At 34.2% G+C, this 17499-nt stretch overlaps 1 protein-coding gene and 1 long non-coding RNA gene across 3 annotated transcripts; one reads left to right on the top strand and one right to left on the bottom strand.

Moving 5' to 3' along the window:
- Positions 1–5919: 5919 nt before the first annotated feature.
- On the bottom strand, positions 5920–11363 carry LOC107816981 (C2 and GRAM domain-containing protein At5g50170). Of its 2 annotated transcripts, XM_016642751.2 has the most exons (10): positions 10758–11363; positions 8970–10190; positions 8836–8862; positions 8680–8769; positions 8319–8602; positions 8120–8236; positions 7331–7593; positions 7048–7222; positions 6337–6609; positions 5920–6255 (listed from the first exon to the last, which is right to left on the bottom strand). In XM_016642751.2, the coding sequence occupies exons 1-10, from the start codon at positions 11107–11109 to the stop codon at positions 6061–6063; spliced, it is 2997 nt and encodes a 998-aa protein (XP_016498237.1). In that variant the 5' UTR covers positions 11110–11363; the 3' UTR covers positions 5920–6060. The 2 variants fall into 2 exon arrangements, with proteins under 2 accessions (XP_016498237.1, XP_016498229.1); XM_016642743.2 differs by having other exon boundaries at positions 8680–8862.
- Positions 11364–16023: 4660 nt separating this feature from the next.
- On the top strand, positions 16024–17299 carry LOC107816954 (uncharacterized). The gene is made up of 5 exons (XR_001655091.2): positions 16024–16156; positions 16253–16529; positions 16619–16767; positions 16858–16923; positions 17025–17299. It is a non-coding gene; the product is annotated as an uncharacterized LOC107816954 (long non-coding RNA).
- The last annotated feature ends 200 nt before the right edge of the window (positions 17300–17499 follow it).

Here is a 17499-nt window from a genome sequence, read left to right as displayed (position 1 = left end):
CAGCTGCACCTCCAGGTGCCAAGACCTTTTGAGCCTTCTTCTTTTTCTTACCGCCTTTTGACTTAGAAACTGAAGCTTTTTCAACATTGAGTGCCACAACTGGAGCTTGCTGTTTGATAATAGATTCTGCCACTTACAGCTCATTCAACAATTTCGCCAGTGACAAATCCATTTTGTTCATGTTATAGTTCAAGCGAAATTGTTGAAAACTGTCAGGCAGAGTCTGTAAGACCATCTCAACTTGAGATTCCTTATCAATTACAGCTCCAAAGACCTCCAGTTCATTCAGAAGACTCATCATCTTCAGAACATGGTCCCTGACCGATGATCCTTCAGTCATCTTGGTGTTCAAAAGGGCTTTCATGGCAGTCTACTTAGACGCACGATTTTGCTTACCGAACATCTCTTTGAGACTTTCGAGCAATGTCGTAAGCAGACCCCATAGACTGATGCTGATGTTGCAAAACATTCGCCATAGAGGCAAGAATGTAACATCGCGCCATCTTATCAGCCTTGACCCATTTGTCATAGGACTTAACCTGATCATCAGTAGCATTTTCAGGTTTTTCTGGGCACTCATCAGTGATTACAAATTTGTAACCTTCAGCAGTTAAGACAATATCAAGGTTTCTTTTCCAGTCAACATAATTCAGTCCTTCTAACTTGTTTTGGTTCAAAATTGAGGTAAGTGGGTTGAATGAAGACATGATTAATCTGAGAGATATTCACATTAAATAGATCATTAGTTATGTATTTAGATTAATTAAATTCAAAAACAGCACATTGCACATATAACCATGCTCATCGAATGGTTAGATTCGTTAGGAAAACTTAACTATTCATGCAAAATATATGATTTATGTAAGATATTTACCCCATAAATTAAAACAGGACCAACTCAGATGGAGAGTAAACTGTTAATTTAAGATAGGTAAATATCACTTTTATAAACTCTAGTTTCATTGAATCAACATGTAACTCATTTGGAGAGTTAATACAAGTAATCAAATAACTAGAGGCAAAACTACAGTAATCATCTATAATGAACTTATCCGATGTGGAAGAAGACCTATGTCAATATATAAATTCATTATATTACTGTAAAACATGATTGAAAACAATGAGAATTGAACTCTACCATCACTGATTTCTTTTTCTTTTTTTAAATCTTTTATAAAAATAAAATCTAGAAAAAAGAAAAATGGCCAAAACCCCATCTAAACGACCCCGAATGCCTAAATAACGACATACATCATGAGCAAAGCTCATGTGTATTGCTCACTGGGCCGTTTCCGATGATCCTCTCAAATTTGAGGTCAATCGGAGTTCGACAGAATTTCAGAATTCCAAATTCCTGACCTATTCGTAGAATTCTGTTTTTGGCATTTTTAAGGGTTTTAATTATTTTGACTGGTTCAAATCATATAATATGCTGATGTATGTTAAAATATAATTTCAGAACTAAAAATAATATTTTTTATTATTATTTAATAAAAATGTGTTCAAACAAAATTGTGGAATGCTTTTCACCGTTCCAAACGCTACTGTTCATAATTCGTATATTAATCCATAATTTCAGAACTAATAGCATTCAAAACAGACACGTTTTTATTAATATAACACTGTGATTATGGACAAAAAACAAAACTAAAATAGATTAATAGTATTAATCCACTGTTTATGCATATATGTATTAATCCATAATTACAGATTTAATAGTACTCTGAAAAAACAGTCACGTTTTTATTAAAACCAACACTGATATTCATCAAAAACATAATTAAACAGATTGTCATTAAATATAACATAATTGTTTATGCAAATGTATATTAATTCATAATTTTAGAATTAAAATACTAATAAATACAATCACGATTTTGACATAGAATAATCATACCAAAAATGTATCATTAATCAACACGTTTTAATATTACTTTATTCATGTTGTATTACGTTATCTAGTTAGATGTAAGACGGCGTCTGATATCAATTGTTCAAACAATCTAGGCATCAAATACATGTAAACTAGACAATGCTATAATTGCTAGATTAGAAGTACTAACCTCTTGAAATCGTTGCACAAATCCTCCACACAGCTAGAATCCAGGGCTGCAGTCTTCTGCTATATGCCTAGTAAAACCTTGGACGAATTTGCTTTGAGTGGGCAAGAACAATATAACTCTAAAAAGTGAGTTATTGGGTGAAATTACTCTTCCTTAAGTAGACTAGTTTTTGGCCGAAAATCAGCTCCAAAAACGTGTAGGATTCTACTTGCACCAGTAGAATCCTGCTCTAACTCTACTGGATGAGTTTTCTTCCAAGTTACTTTTTACTCAAGTTAAGTTCATGTTTTTACTAGGTATAGCGGGGACCACAAAAATAATAAGAGGCTACTAATTATAGTATTAATTCGAAATTAGCATGAATTAATTCTTACTATAATTAATTACAGTTTATTCCACCAAAAAACTGCAATTGAACTCCTCAATATGAATTTCGAATATTCAGTAACACTTATTTTAACTCCCCATGTTAAGATCTCAAATATCAGTTAATTAAATTAAATTACTGAATATTTAATTTAATTAACTAATTAAATCCTTTATAATTTCGCTTAAACCATTTCATATGACGGATACAAAATCCACTGGCCGAGTTTTCACATGAAAACTTATAAGCTCACATAAAGGGGTATCATCAAACTCAAAACCAAGTCATGGATTCTATCAACTAATTATTATTTCACAAATGTTATTCGTTATTGTCCAATCTATTAGGCATACACTAACTCTGAATAGAGTCGTACCTTTTGATAAATCAAAACAATAAACAAATTACATTGATCATAATAATTATATCAAGATTAGGAGTATAAGCTCATTTAATGAATAAGAGAAAATATTTTATATATATTCAGTACAAAAATATATTTTCTCTACTTGGTCCGTTCAATATACACTAAGTATACTAGCACAAGAAATCGGAGTAAGACCATTCCCATAATCAAGACAAATTATACCATAATCTTATACTACAATCATCAAGATATTTTGTCCAATAATATCTTTGATTGTGAACATAGTTTATTAATTATGTGAACCGATAATTTAATCTTCAGTGCATGAGCTAATACTCCATACACTAAATTGTCTACTACATAACTAAAAGGACACACATGTATGATCTATTTAAAAATAGCACTTTATTGAATTGAATAAATTAAATAAAAAATTATTCCATAAAGAATAAAATAAAATACTATGTCTAAACTGTATGGTTAATAGTATATCCCAACATAACTATGATATGGATGAAGGTATGAAAGTTTTGATGAAGTAGTATGAAGTTTTTAAGATAAAAATATGAAGATCTGGATAACAATGGATGAAGGTTTGAAGGGGTTAAAAATAAGTGAAGAATTCGAGGGTAAGTCAGGGAACTCTGGAATCGGAAAGTAAAAAAGTAAAAAAGGGGTCAAAGCTTTTATAGAGAAAGGGTAATCAGTGTGTGATGTTTCGCATTCGAGGACGGTCAACCGGCGGCTAGCACGTGTCCGAAGTCAGAGCGACGCGACTAATGAGACGTTTCGCTGACCCGTCAACTCGGTTGTAGCGTACTAACCGAGGTTAATTTATCGCTTCACGTCGTTTAGATAAATCTACCTTCCGGAAAACAAGGGGACTATCTGTGTACGGATAAAATCGGTGGTAAAGTTTTTTCCCATTCCCCAGTGAAGGAACGAAGGATAAGCACGGCTCGAAGTGATTATAATCGAGTCCAGGAGCCCCTCGTATCGAAACCCGGGAGGAATGAACCATGTATATGAGATCGAACACGGTGAAATGACGGACCCGGGCCAAGTATAGCTTCTGGACCTCGGAGGACGTGATAAACGATTATACATGACGAGCAGGAGGCCGTAATATTCGCCCTCAACCGGATATTACGGCGCAAATCCCGTTCAGTATCAACTGTATATCAACATTTACCGAAAAAACAGATTTTTGAAATTCTCCTACTACATAAATGGGAAGACTTTCTTTATTTTGACACATTATGACACGCAAATCAAAACAATAAAAGTTTACTTTTGTCTTCTAGCTACTGTTCAAGGCATTATTCATTTGTTCTTTTCTTCACTCGCGACCGAGCTTGTATCGAGGGCGAATTTCACTGTTCAATATAAGATCATGCTTGGTCTTTACATTGCGATTGGTTTGATCATTTATTTTGTCCTTAACTCATTTACTTGTTGTTCTTAATTATTCGTATTGAATTAAGTCACGTATCTTTTAAACCGCGTACAAATTTAATTGTTACTCATTTTTGGGTAAACAATTTTCAAATAAAATGTTCACGAAAGTTTGACGACATTTGATGCGTTACGATGATGCTAGTAGAACTAGAATAAATAATCAAACGCAAAGAACAATCAAGGGAAGTTGGTGAACAAAGAGAGAAGAATTTTAACCACATTTTCTTCGTCTTAATTTGCCTTTCATTGAAAGTTCTGTAGTTTACACTGGCATCGATCCCCTGATTTACTTCTCCTTAAACATGGGAGATCGTTGAACGGTGCAGCTCAACCAAAGACACTTGCAATCACCAAGCATACTTGAATACATGCTATTTTAATTTTCTTAACATATACAACACTATTTTGTTAAGTCAATATTAATATTTCCAGAGTATAAACTTTCGCAAGTTCAAGCCCCTGTAATAATGACAGGAGTTCTGCTTTGGTGCTAATAGTGTCTTTCAGGCATCTTGAGCAGCCCATTTAGTGCTAATAATGTCTTTTAGTCATCTTAAGAAGCCAAAGATTCCGTCTCCATTGTTTTTTTGTAAAGGTTCATTGCCCAAAAGTCATTTTTCTTTCTTTTGTTACATAAAAATCATATTACTATGTTCTAGTTATCACAATAGTCACTTTGACGAAATTCTATAAAACTTTCGCCCGAAAAATCTATTATGCCCTTGACATTATAAATCCTCCCATTTTATGTTATACTTTCTATATTATATACTATATAATATACTTTTACCCAAGTATTTTACTTATAATTAAAGTAACTTAATATTATTTTATTAATTATTTTTATAATATATTCGTACACTTAATTTTTACTTAACGTTAATTTTCAAGATATATAGGTAGCATTTATTAAATTTGTTACTAACATTACTGTGAACAAATCTCAAGTCAGTGTTTTTAATCATGTGAACTATTTTTAATGAAAATTATAAAATCAAAGCTCACTTATTTATCGGTCAAGCCATATCTGTTAATCCAATAAATAAAATACCCATATATAGCACACCGACACTAATTAAAACTTTCAAATAAATAATATTAACTGATAAAGCTTTAAAAAATTTAATATTAAATACAAATATCTTTAATTTTTTAAAAAGTTTTACTGACTATAAAAAGCTATCATTTGTTAAACAAATTTGTTCCTACTGTTTCAAATAATTATTAAAGAATAAATATATTTTATCATTTTTATATTTTAACATATGTTCATGTTTGAATATGACTAAACGAATTGAGTGCCGGGGAAAAATTAAATGTACAAATATATTATTAGAATAATACTAAACGAATTAGTGTGTTCACAGAAGAATCTCTTACTTGCAATTGCTTCTGATCCAGTTATAAAGAGTGGAAGTCTGTGTTTATATGAATATCTTCCTTATGTTCTTTCACTGTGGCATCGAATAAAGACTTGGAATATATTTTCTGGTCCGTTGTTACATATGGGGCACAAGAAGCTCAAGGCTAACACAGACGAGTCACATGGAGTAATTATTCTATTGAGGTTTTACTGCACCTTAACCAAAGGAACTGAGAGAACACGGGACCAAAAATAGCCGAGTTTCCCCCTGAACCATAAGTTAATAATAAAACATGGAGTATTGAATCACTACTGTGAGAAGCTAATATATAAAGTGTGAAAAGTACATCAAATGTTACTGTGCTATTGATTAGTCGTAACAACTCTAATGTTGAACAGCTTGTATCTAAGTGTGTAAGTGGCAACATTTGCCTGGATCCTATCAACTTGACAATAATATCTCCCTTTCAACCAACTCTAGTATATCCTTCAGTCGAGTGGTGAATTTCCCTACAACATTCCTAGTTATTCTCTGCTCAAATTTGGTGTTTTTCAGCCACATTACACCAACACTAACATCACACTTGCATGAATTATGTACAGAAGTAGAGTCTTTGATCTCGTATCTGAACTGCACCTGCAAAGATTAAGAAATAAACCTAATCAACTCTTCCTGCTTTTACAGAACGGACAACTGTAATGAACAACTGAAACGTACTCGGAAATGATCACCAAACGGGACATCATGCAGGGCCATGATCTCATTGATGGTCCATCCACCGTCATTTGCGATAGGAGATTTCTGCTGTGTGCTTGTAACTTCACCACCAAAGACAGAGATGAAGCGGTTGAATTTGTAAGATACGAGTCTCTCAGAAACATTGGGAGCTACAGTTTCCCATGAAGTAGTCACATAATTGAGACAGCCAGATTTGCTCATTACTCTATGCTCCAAATCTCCTCCATCAAACATCTGCATCAGTGATTTAACCTGCAGAATTTCCAGCAAAAAATCCAAGGCCCCTAGTTACTCAAGAGATCTAGTCTAGACTGGTCAATTCCCCAGGCAGAGGGAAAGAAGTAGGATTATTGGATAAGTTTCTCCAGAACTTGCCAGTGTTATAGACCTGAACAAATATAATTAACACACTTGTTTACCACTTAACGTCTAAATTGCTCATTCTAGTCCTAGCAGAACGCAGAAGTCAATTCAGTTCTGGTTTGGGGCAGTAATTTATGTCAAAACTTACACTTACAGCTTCAAAAATATTTAAAAATAAATCTTGAGATATTCTACGAAAATACTTCCTCAGCTTTCCCTCCAATCATGTTTTACAGATAAAACAGACAAAGCTCAGGGTCATAAAAACACCACAAAATTCAGACAGTCAAATGTAAGATGGAAAATTTATAACAAATAAAAACTTACACTGACAGGTAGTTCTCCAGAATAGACTTTAGACATTTGTACATCCTCAACGACCAAGTAGGATGCATTGTCTTCAGACAAAACAAGCTTTTCATCCTTCTCCTGCTGCACTTCTACAATTTGTGCTTTCTGATCTGGAGGCAGTGTCCTTGTTCTCCACAACACCATGATTGTCCTGTTACAACAAAACAATGTTCTAATCTCATCATCGTCGAAACATAATGTGCAATCAAATGTAAGTCCTATTTTTTGTCACTGACACCAAAAATTTTCCCCATAATACCTGCTTGCAACATTGAATGACACAAATGAATGAAAACAGAAATGCAGTCGGCCTTCTTCATCTTGATACCTAGCACCGTGCCTAGCATCAACTCCTCGACCTTTACGCAAAACTATTACAAGTGCAGGGCTCCACATGGTTGACCATGATGGGGAAACCACATTAACATCCTCAATATCCTCCCACAGGAAGAAAAACTTTGTTTTGTGACCAAACAAATTTGCATAAAATCCAACGATTCTGGCAGATAGAAAGATCCGCCCCTGCAGTAGCAATACAAAAATTAAGTGATATGCTAGATTTCAACCCTAGGAGTTGAAGATCAAATGTTCATAAACCGTGTGTTAAAAAGAACCAATCAAATATAAAGCCATCTGGTCGAGCGTCAGTTTGTAGTATACATCTCTGTTGAAAATAAGTGAATGCTACTTAGGAAAGCATCCCCATATTTTTGAAATGGAATAGATATCACATAGTCAGAAACTTCCAGATGTGACTGCTATTTAACACCAAGATTTTAATTGAACTTGAACTATTTGCTTTCCTAATTTCTTTCTTTGTTTTCATTTCTTGCTTGCTTAATTACTTTGTTTACCCCCCCCCCCCTTTATATTTCTTGCTTGCTTAATTACTTTGTTCATCCCCCCACCCCCAAGTGTAGAACAAACTAGCATTATCAGTTCATCATTAACAGATTTGGCATAATCATAATGCATTGAAATAACAATCAAACACCACAGATCACTTAGAAGTTGATACATAATAACGTAGCATATACTCCAATGAAACCTGTAATGGCATCTTTCTTTTGAGGGAGCACGAGTAGTCGTTGATTAAAAATTCTTCTGGAGGCAGCCCAAAAATTTTCTGAAATGTTGAGTTCTTGTGTGGCGACCGAACGTTTAACTGCCAAGCATATCAGTTGGATGTTTAACACTTCTGCTACTGCTAAACAATATGGAGGAAAAAAGAGAAGATATAACCCTACCTTCTTCCCAACTTCTTTTTCCATCTTTGTTAGGTAGTCTCGGATAGTTTCAACTCCATTGTTATTGTCCAAAAAAATCCTCAAGTGCAACTTCGATTGTGAAGACAGAGCAATTTTTCCCTCAAGAGGAACCCAAATGTCTGCCAATTCTGCAGAAGTGTGTTTTAGGAAATTAATTTCTGCATGCCCAAGCGATGAAGCTTGATCAAATGGACCGTCGAAGTCGAAAACTTCCACATCTAACACCGAAGGTGGTTCTTCTGCAGCATCAAACTCTAGTATCTCTGCAAAAGTATCAGGTAAGCATATGACACTAAAAACAACTAACAAACAAGAAAGAAAATGAGAAGAATATGCACACCACTCCACTGAGGGTCAAGAGTTTGAAGCTGGACAGAGCTAGTTCTTGTTTTGCCATTGCATGTAAAGACCACGTATGGATCTGGGAAACCTGTTGGGTCCAAAGAAGTTAAGTTCATTCCCTCAATCAAAGCTACAGTAAGTACCCATCCATCACCTTGTGCTTTGACTCCATGATCGTTTCCTGTCAAAACCAGAATCTGTTAACTTTAACTATGGGCACAAAACCATGTTGTGCATCAAACAACAAAAGTTAGACAAAGAAAGAAAAGACAGGACATATTTAAAGACCTCTTCGCAGCCTAGCTTCTACAAAACGTGAAACCATATTATATACCCGCTCCAATTGAAGAACTAGTATTCCGCTGGTGATAAATTCTCCAACACTATCCGGCAAATCAAAACCATGATACTCCAGTCCATGTAATTTGCTAGGTTCACTTAATATAATGTGCACTAATACATACAAAACCATGAAAATAGTTGATACAACTGTAAAATTCCAAAAGTACTCCTTTGCCAGTTCCCAATCTGACTGATGTTCAGTCTGCAAAGATGCCAAAGCCCGATCTTTCTCCAAGACAACCTTTGAAGTTGTTACTTTCAATTTGCGAGCTAATACCTCAGCAAACTGGTAAAAACTCTCCTTCAATCCTTGCCGAGCTCCTCCTTCAATCATTGATTTCATCATAGTGTTCTGGCTGAAGTTAATGGCCCAGGATACAACCAGACGCGCGGATTCTTCACCAGAAGATTCCTGTTGGCCAGGCATTATCTTGTAAAGCAACTCAATCTTGAAAGTACTCCCATATGGAACGTCAGGGGTACTTACAGAGACAAAAACAGAAAATTCTTTTCCATCAGCTTTAACATATGTTTGCTCCTCTGTGGCTTGAACAGCCCTAACTAATTTACTTGGTGCTTTCATATAGGTGACAACTCTTGTTAAACACATTTCATCTGATTTCCATGACCACGGACCCTCGTGCATATCTGTTGTACCCTGCAACTCTGCCAGATCTTTCCTGAACTGTGAATCAGGAGCAAAAAGAAGCATGTTAAGATCTTTTGACGACACAACATATGTCTGGTCCAGCAGGACTCCACCCTGCAGGTCCCCTGGCATTTCTTTATCTTCACTTGTTGTCCGCATTCGCTCAATCGCTTCTTCAAAGCTATGGCTAACCGGAGACTCCTCCAAACAGTCTTCATAGTCAGATGTAGTCGTGGATATATCAGAAGAATCATCCTTCTTCGATTCTTCCTCGTCGCTTTTCTTGGCTTCTTCATTCTTGCCGAAAAGTTTCTCGAAATGGCAAGCAATGTTCTTCATTAAATGTTTCCCTTCCGAAATTTTCTTGGGATGAGCTGCAAAGCCATGCAAATCTTGAGAAGATTTGCTTATCACTTCATGTTCTCTAGAAGTATCATTTGTTGGATTCACATAACAGACATGGTTAGAGGATACATCTTTGCCCTTCCCATGTAAGGAAAGAGTGAGAAGAATCTTCCCTGCATTGATAAGGCAAAACATCTGCTCATAATACAAATAAAGGAAAATAAAAACTAAAAGATAAAAAGCACTAAACCAATAGATAGTTTCAATTCATAAAAAGAGTTGGGGTTTTATCTAAGAAGACACCAGTAAAAATGCGGAACCCTTTTTAAACTGATATAGATAAAAGACTATCACTAGCTAAAGAAAATGATTTTTGTCTAATTAAATTACAAATGGTATTGTTTCTTCATCATTCTCCAGAAAATTGGTACAAGGAGGTGTCGTATTAGGTAACTAATTGAAACAATGTACACAAGGAGAAATAAAAATGGGTCGTTAGTACATATCCAAACATCTGCTAATGATTATTGTAGTGATTATATCACCCCAATGAGGTGGAGGCGGTTATCAAATTAAGTGTGAAGAGCAAAAAGTATCAGACATTTACAAATTAAATCCACCCAACTTGTCACTGTCAAACTTACATTCTACTTTCTACTCCACAAAGAAACAAAAGCATCAAAATGGGGTGAGGTTAAAAAATAAAAGAAGGAGAAATGAAAGGTATGAGAAATTCTAACCGCAATCTCTGTTAACTGATTTTGCACTTTTGGGTTTTTGAAGAGAAAACCAAGTGGGAGGCAAGTTCTGATTTTCCTCAGCCGCAACGGACCAGACGGGTATTTTCACCTTACCAACTAAATCCCCATAATGAACATTAAGGAATCCAGAATCATCACGATGTTGATATACAGAGAGAACAATTTCCTCCTCTACATCGTTAACCCTGAACACAAACTCTTCATTCCAAATAGGGTTCCTAGTATTTTTCAATACCCTTGTCTTGGACTTGAACCTTCCTAGTTTTAACTTCACATAAGAGTCCTCCACTGCCCATTCCTTGCCCTCCAACAAATACACGTAAAGTCTCATTCTTCTTTAGTACTAATTAGAAAATGCAATACGCCGATTCGATTTTGCTTTGCCGCGGAGGACACAAATAGAAAAGGAAGTGCATCTTCTTTCTAGCTCGGTTTGTTGGTCGTAAGTTGTATGGGGAAGAGAGAGAATTCATGGTGAAGCCATGAAGAAACGTGGGTAGGCTTGGAAAGTGACACGAGAGGGAGGGAGATTTTGTTATTTTTGGGGAAAAAGAGGAGGCGGTTTGTATAGTTTATTATTAGCATGTTTGGGGCTTTGCTGGAATTGGATACTCATACTCCCAAAACCGAAAGTTTTATTTTTGGCACCCCTGAGGAAATACGAAACCCTAAAAAAAAGATTTATCTTCCTAAATTAATCTTAATTAATTATTAGCTTAACGCATTAAAATATATAAATAAGAACAAATTTTAAAAAAATAAAATTAATTCTATCTTAATTATGCAGATGAATATTTATTTTGAACTAAAATAAAAATATAAAATAATCAGTTATTGTGGACCGGAAGGAGTAGCATGCTAGTTTTTCTTCTCTTTTGGTATGGGAGGGGAAGCGAGTTATGTGAGGAGTGTGAGGTGGTGTTAGGTAAAAAATTATTATCGTACTAACTTATCATAATCAAATAATAAATTAATATAAAAATATATATTAATTAATTATAATTTACTAATAATAGCTTATATTAAAATATGTGTCATGTATCTATTAAGTTGGTATAAATATCGGATATGTATAAATTTTTACTGAAGCTGTTAGTTATGAAAAATGCTTATCCCCATAATTTTGTGTAACTTAAAACCAAGTATAATGCCATATTATATGACTTGATCACAAAATAATCCAAAATTAAAATACATTTGAAGAATTATAGTTTTGCTAAGTAATAAACTTATGCTAAGCTTTGATAGTCGAAATATACTAATTAGTATTAATTTATCAATTAAACTAGAGCATGTGAAATTTGTAAGGGAAAAAAATATATTGATCTTAACTCAACGTCACAATTGTTTGATTAAAATTGTCAAATATTATATAAGGAGGTAACATCTATTCAGGGGCAGAGCTACACTAGTGGGTGCGGGTTCGGGCGAACCCAGTGACTTTTTCCGGAAGCCTGCATTTGTATTGAAATATTTACTAAATCTATATAAATATACACTGTCGAACCCAATAACAAAAGGGTGTTGATTCAACGGTAAGGGTTGTGGGTTCGTTGGGAAAGATGGGGGTTCGATTCTCGCTGAAATATAAAGGATATGAATATTTGTTGTAAATAAATACTGAAGTAGCATGAACGGATTTATGTGGAGTTATGTGGAGGGGGATTGGTTTGGTGTCGGTGACTAAGTGCCCCTCTTGTCTCCTTTTTTGTCCCCAAGGTCAAGAGTTCGGTTGCTCATATTCCAAAGGCGCTACTTCAATTCAAGCGCAAGCCCTCCTTCTATTGCATAACTTAAAAAGGTTATAAACAAAGTACCAAAGTAGTTGCGGGAACGATACGCTTTGGTTATCGGCGAAGGCTTCCAAAGTCCCCGTACAATTCTTTTTGATTAATTTCGTTTATAATTAATTAATTATTAAATTCCTAATTCCCCATGCTTTCCTTCTTTCCAATTAACAAACACACATGTTTTTTTTAAAAAAAAAATCCTTTTTGCCTATGTCTTTTTCATTTTCTTGTCTTAATCATTCTTTTGAGTACAAAAACTTTGAAATTCTTAAAAACAAAGTACTCGTGACTCGTCTCTCTCGGCTCTGAGGCTCTCTGTGAATTCAGAGCAGCAAAACCCCCTGCTCAATATTAAGTGATGCTTTTAAAAATCTTTTTGAATGATTGTTTAGTTTGCTATATAGAGTGTGAGATATTTAAGATTGTAAGTAATAATGTTATTACTGACCGTTTTTAAAGTATAAAATATTGTCGAGGACAATTATAAAGCGAATGATATTTTTTGCGAATATAGTATTAATATAGTTTGCTCGTCAACTTATCGTTACTATAAAATTTTATATAATGGAACCAAACATCTATTTTAGAGATAATAGTGCACCCGAATAACTACTGATGTTCCCGCGTTTGAACGTGTAGTGTGATCCATTGATTGATTAATTAATTAGTTAGCATGCTTATTGACATGCACTGACAGTCAAAGTAAACATAGGTGAAAAGTATAGTAGAAGAGAAAAAATTAGAAAAGAGGGAAAATCTTAGTGGCGTTTGGACATAAGAATTGTAAAATTTTAAAATAGGGGAAATTTTTTTTGAAGTGAAAATGATATTTTAAATTTAGAGTTATATTTGGACATGAATATAATTTTGGATTATTTTTGAAGTTTTGTGAGTGAAAATTTTGAAAAATAGTTTTTTGGAGTTTTTTAAATTTTTGAAAATTTTCAAAATGGATCTTCAGGTGAAAATTAAAAATTTTATGAACAAACGCTGATTTCCAAAAAAATAAATTTATTTTAAAAAAAGAAAAAAATTACTTATGTCCAAAAGGGCCGTTAATATGCACTAAATAACGACCACCTGGCATTTTAGCCAGCATGGAAAAGAGCGGCTGCCAATTTTTTAGGCGAAGCTTGATAACAACATTGACCAACTGCTACAAGGCAATAAAGTCATTATCTAGATTGTAATTGTAGCATACCTTAGAGGAAATAAAAAAAAACGGAAAAGGGCTAAATATATTTCTCTACTTTCAAATATTGTTTAAATCTATCATTCATTTTACTATTTAGTTATTTGAACCCCTAATGTTATACTATGAAATAAAAATATCCCTAATTTGAACGGAATATCATGTGTCAGCTCTTTATTAAAAGATCCACCCCAATTTAATTTCAATTAAAACCATCCCCAAATTAGACTCATTACCCGACCCAAACCCCTTTTACCTCATTTATTTTCTCTTTCTTCTTGTTCTCTTATATCCAACCTTCATCAATGGAAACCCTCATTTCTCCCTCAATTCTATAAAACTCTAATTAGGTAATAAAAATAAGTGAAGCAGAATTGAAAATACTAGTAGTACATGAGAAACAAGAAGAACAACATCCTTGTGAAACATTTTTTTTTGTTGTTCTTGAAACACTTTTTTTCATCCTTGAAGCTTTTTGTTTCTTGCTTTTAGGTGTTTTATTGCTCTGTTTTCATAATTTTATCATTTTCTAGATATGTTAATTGGTTTTTGATATATGTAAATAAACTAATTACTTGATCCAAAAAACTTCTTCATTTATTTTCTAGTAAATTTTTTTAAGAGAAGTGACGATCACTTTATCTTGAGGATGTATCTTGTAGCTGGGTTCTTCTTGAAAAGACTCTTGGGCGAGGATTGTGTATGGGACAAAATATACACTAAAATATTTAGGGTAATATAACATTAAGGGAAGAGTAAGCCGAGGTCGGCCAGGGAGCAGCAAGATTCATGGTCGAGACGTCAATAATGACCGAGGTCGAGCAACGCTGACAGAACAGTAACGACTAATTTTTGAAATAGGACGTTAAAAAGAATATTGTAACATTAGGCTTTGTTAGAGATATGTCTCGGAAGAACATTCGTCCAATCCACCCTTTATCAAGTAAATCATTCCTCTTATTTACTTAAATGTCATTTATTGTTATTTATTACTAGTTACACCTTCATTATTGCTCATTCTTTATGAACGTTTCGTGCCTATTATTCTCATCTCACGCACGTTTTTAAGATTCACGTCTAGAGTTATTATCTTTAACTAGGTTTAACCCATTATTACGTAAATTTAATAGTTTAGCCGAAACTTATACTTTTTGGTCAAACAGGACAACGTGAGCTTCAGGTTCAAGCCTCATGGCAGGGGATCAAGTAAGATCTTAGCATATGGGTTTCGGCTGTTACAAAATTGAATCGGGTCAAATGAGGTGGGTAAACGGGGAAGGGGCTAATAAAAAGGGGTGAGTTTAATTGAGCCATTTGTTATGGTTCTAAAAGAAATTTGAAGAAGATAAACTAAGGTTTAAAACTCTGCTGGAGAACAACATCTGAAATGGGGCGTTCAAGAAAAAACTGAAGAACCCAATAATGTTTTCCTCTGCCGTTTTAGGCTCAAATTTGTTGTTCGATAGACTACCTTCATAAATTACAACCAAATTCTAATTCCATAGCAAAAAAATTAGATACTTTATTTTAAACAAACAAAAAAGTTAATCATGGAATTTTAGGTGAAGATAATAATGGAGTAGTGGGATAATGGATGGAGAAAAATTCTGAAAGTTTGAAATAGTTTTTTGTTTTCTTATCTCAAAGTTTGGGAAAATGAATAATGTGTAATGGGTAACAAAATTAGGGCCGGGTCGGACGTCAAAATTTGGGGTAGTCTCGTTAATTTTGAAGTACCTCGTGTTATTCAGTCCAAATTAGGGGTATTTTTATTTCATAGTATAAAAGTAGAGACTCAAATAACTCGATAGTAAGACGGAGGATAAATTTAAACAATATTTGAAAGTAAAGGAATTTATTTGGCCATTTTCCGAAAAAAATTGTAACACAAGAGCAGATTATTGGGTGTAAATATTAATATTGTAGCACAAAAGCAGTTAATTGGGAAAACAAAAAGATTGTCGCAGTATCTTGGTTATTCATGTAAAGCTTTGTGGTCAAAAAAGAATTTATACTCTATTTAAGGGGTGGGCATAAAATCCAAAAAATCGAATTCTGAACCGGACCGAATTAATTCGGTATTTCGATTTCGATTTTTTCGGTATTTCGGTCTAATTCGGTATTACGTTTTTGGTATTTCGGTATAACGGTACGGTCCTCGGTATTAGGATCTTGAAATTTCGGTATACCGAAATACCGAATTTTTAAAGACTTTTAAATTGGACCTATATCTATGCATACTGCCGAGTGCCCCAGCCCAACCCAATAAGATCCAGTGCCCCAGCCCAACCCTTATCTCTAGTCTTTCATTCAATTAGGGATTAGGCATTAGGGAATTTAGAAAGGGGGATGGTTTCAGAAAGTCAGAAAACGGCAATACTGCAATAGTGAAAAAGGTGATGAGGATTCCTGGTGGTTTTGGAAAGTTCAGATTTCTGTGGGACTAAGACGTTGCTTGAGCTCTGATTTTGATATGTTTTCTTTTACTGTAGGTTATAGCAAATTGGTGAACGGGATTGAAGGCTCAAGTTGTTCTTTGGAGCTTATTGAATCACATGTTTGTTACTGTTTATCTACTGATGCTACTTGTATATAAACTGAGTTTGTTGATTAGGGAGGGCTTGAGGGGGATTACTTGCAGATTTAATAGACACATTTACTTGGTTCCTTAACAAACTGGACATGCTATAGTTTTATGGTATATGACTGTCTTGTTCGTCTAGCTGACTGAACTAAAGTGTTAAAGGTGAAATACCAAATAAACTGCAGGTGGGTGGAATATCTCCATCCATTCCTTTGATTTTTCTTTCTGTCTCTAAATATTCAATTTGATTGTCATATCCAATTTGATATTTTAGCACTGGTGGCCGTATTCTTGAATCATTTAGGAGTTCATTGACTCCTTAATGTGTGCAAGCTCTTGTTTGTGTTCAAAATTGGCTTAGAGAAGAGAAGAATCCTATTAGTGTTGAAGAATACTTGGAGTATCTTGAGAAACTCGAGCTTGGTAAGCTTTAATATTTTGTGTGTATTTTAGTTCAAAATAATATATCATACTTGTTTATTTGTATGACATATTTGGTCGAATTATCTTTAGATATGGAAAATAATGGAAGCAGTACTAGCATTGTTTGATGTATAGTTGCAACTTGCAACTTGAGTGGTAAGTTTAATACTCTATTTGGTTGGTGATATACTTTTGTAGTTTTATTTTATTATCATTAAAAAATAATATTCTAACCTATGATTTATCTTTTTTTTAAGGTTCAAGTGCAATCATGCCCCGTGCTCCTAAAGTACGCTCTCATATTTGGGAACATTTTGAGGTAAAAGAAGATAACGGAGAAGTTCGCAAAGTAAAGTGCAAGCATTGTGGTCGAGTCTAAAATGTTAATCCAAAGAGGGATGGTACATATAGTTTAAGGAAGCATATTAGGTGTTGTCTTGAGCGTCTTCCTGAAATCTGTATTTAAGAATTAAGACTAGGTTGATTCGAGACTATTAGTATAAACTTGAATTGAGGGATGCCCTCTTTGTTATTTTGTTGCACTGTGTTTAATTCTGCTACAACTGTTAGAGTCTGCTGCTACTGTTGTGTTCTCTGAGCTTATGCATGTAGTGTCTTAAATTAGTGTGCTGCTTTCTTTTCTTGACTGTGTTTATGGTTCTGTGTTTATGGTTTTGCATGTCTTAAATCTGTCTTAAATGTTGTGTTTATGGTTTTGCACTTGACAGAAAA

The sequence above is a fragment of the Nicotiana tabacum genome, chromosome 4 (genome assembly GCF_000715075.1).
Source record: "Nicotiana tabacum cultivar K326 chromosome 4, ASM71507v2, whole genome shotgun sequence".
In the NCBI taxonomy this organism is placed as follows: Eukaryota; Viridiplantae; Streptophyta; class Magnoliopsida; order Solanales; family Solanaceae; genus Nicotiana; species Nicotiana tabacum.
This window is presented reverse-complemented; position numbering and strand designations above follow the sequence as displayed.

Excerpts from the sequence above, each read along its gene's own strand:
- LOC107816981 (XM_016642743.2), bottom strand. The coding sequence starts at position 11,109 with ATGAGACTTTACGTGTATTTGTTGGAGGGCAAGGAATGGGCAGTGGAG. Across the intron at positions 8,863-8,969 it reads AGAAGCTAGGCTGCGAAGAG|GAAACGATCATGGAGTCAAA; the intron begins GTCTTTAAATAT and ends TGGTTTTGACAG. Across the intron at positions 7,594-8,119 it reads AAAGAAAGATGCCATTACAG|GGGCGGATCTTTCTATCTGC; the intron begins GTTTCATTGGAG and ends TTGCTACTGCAG.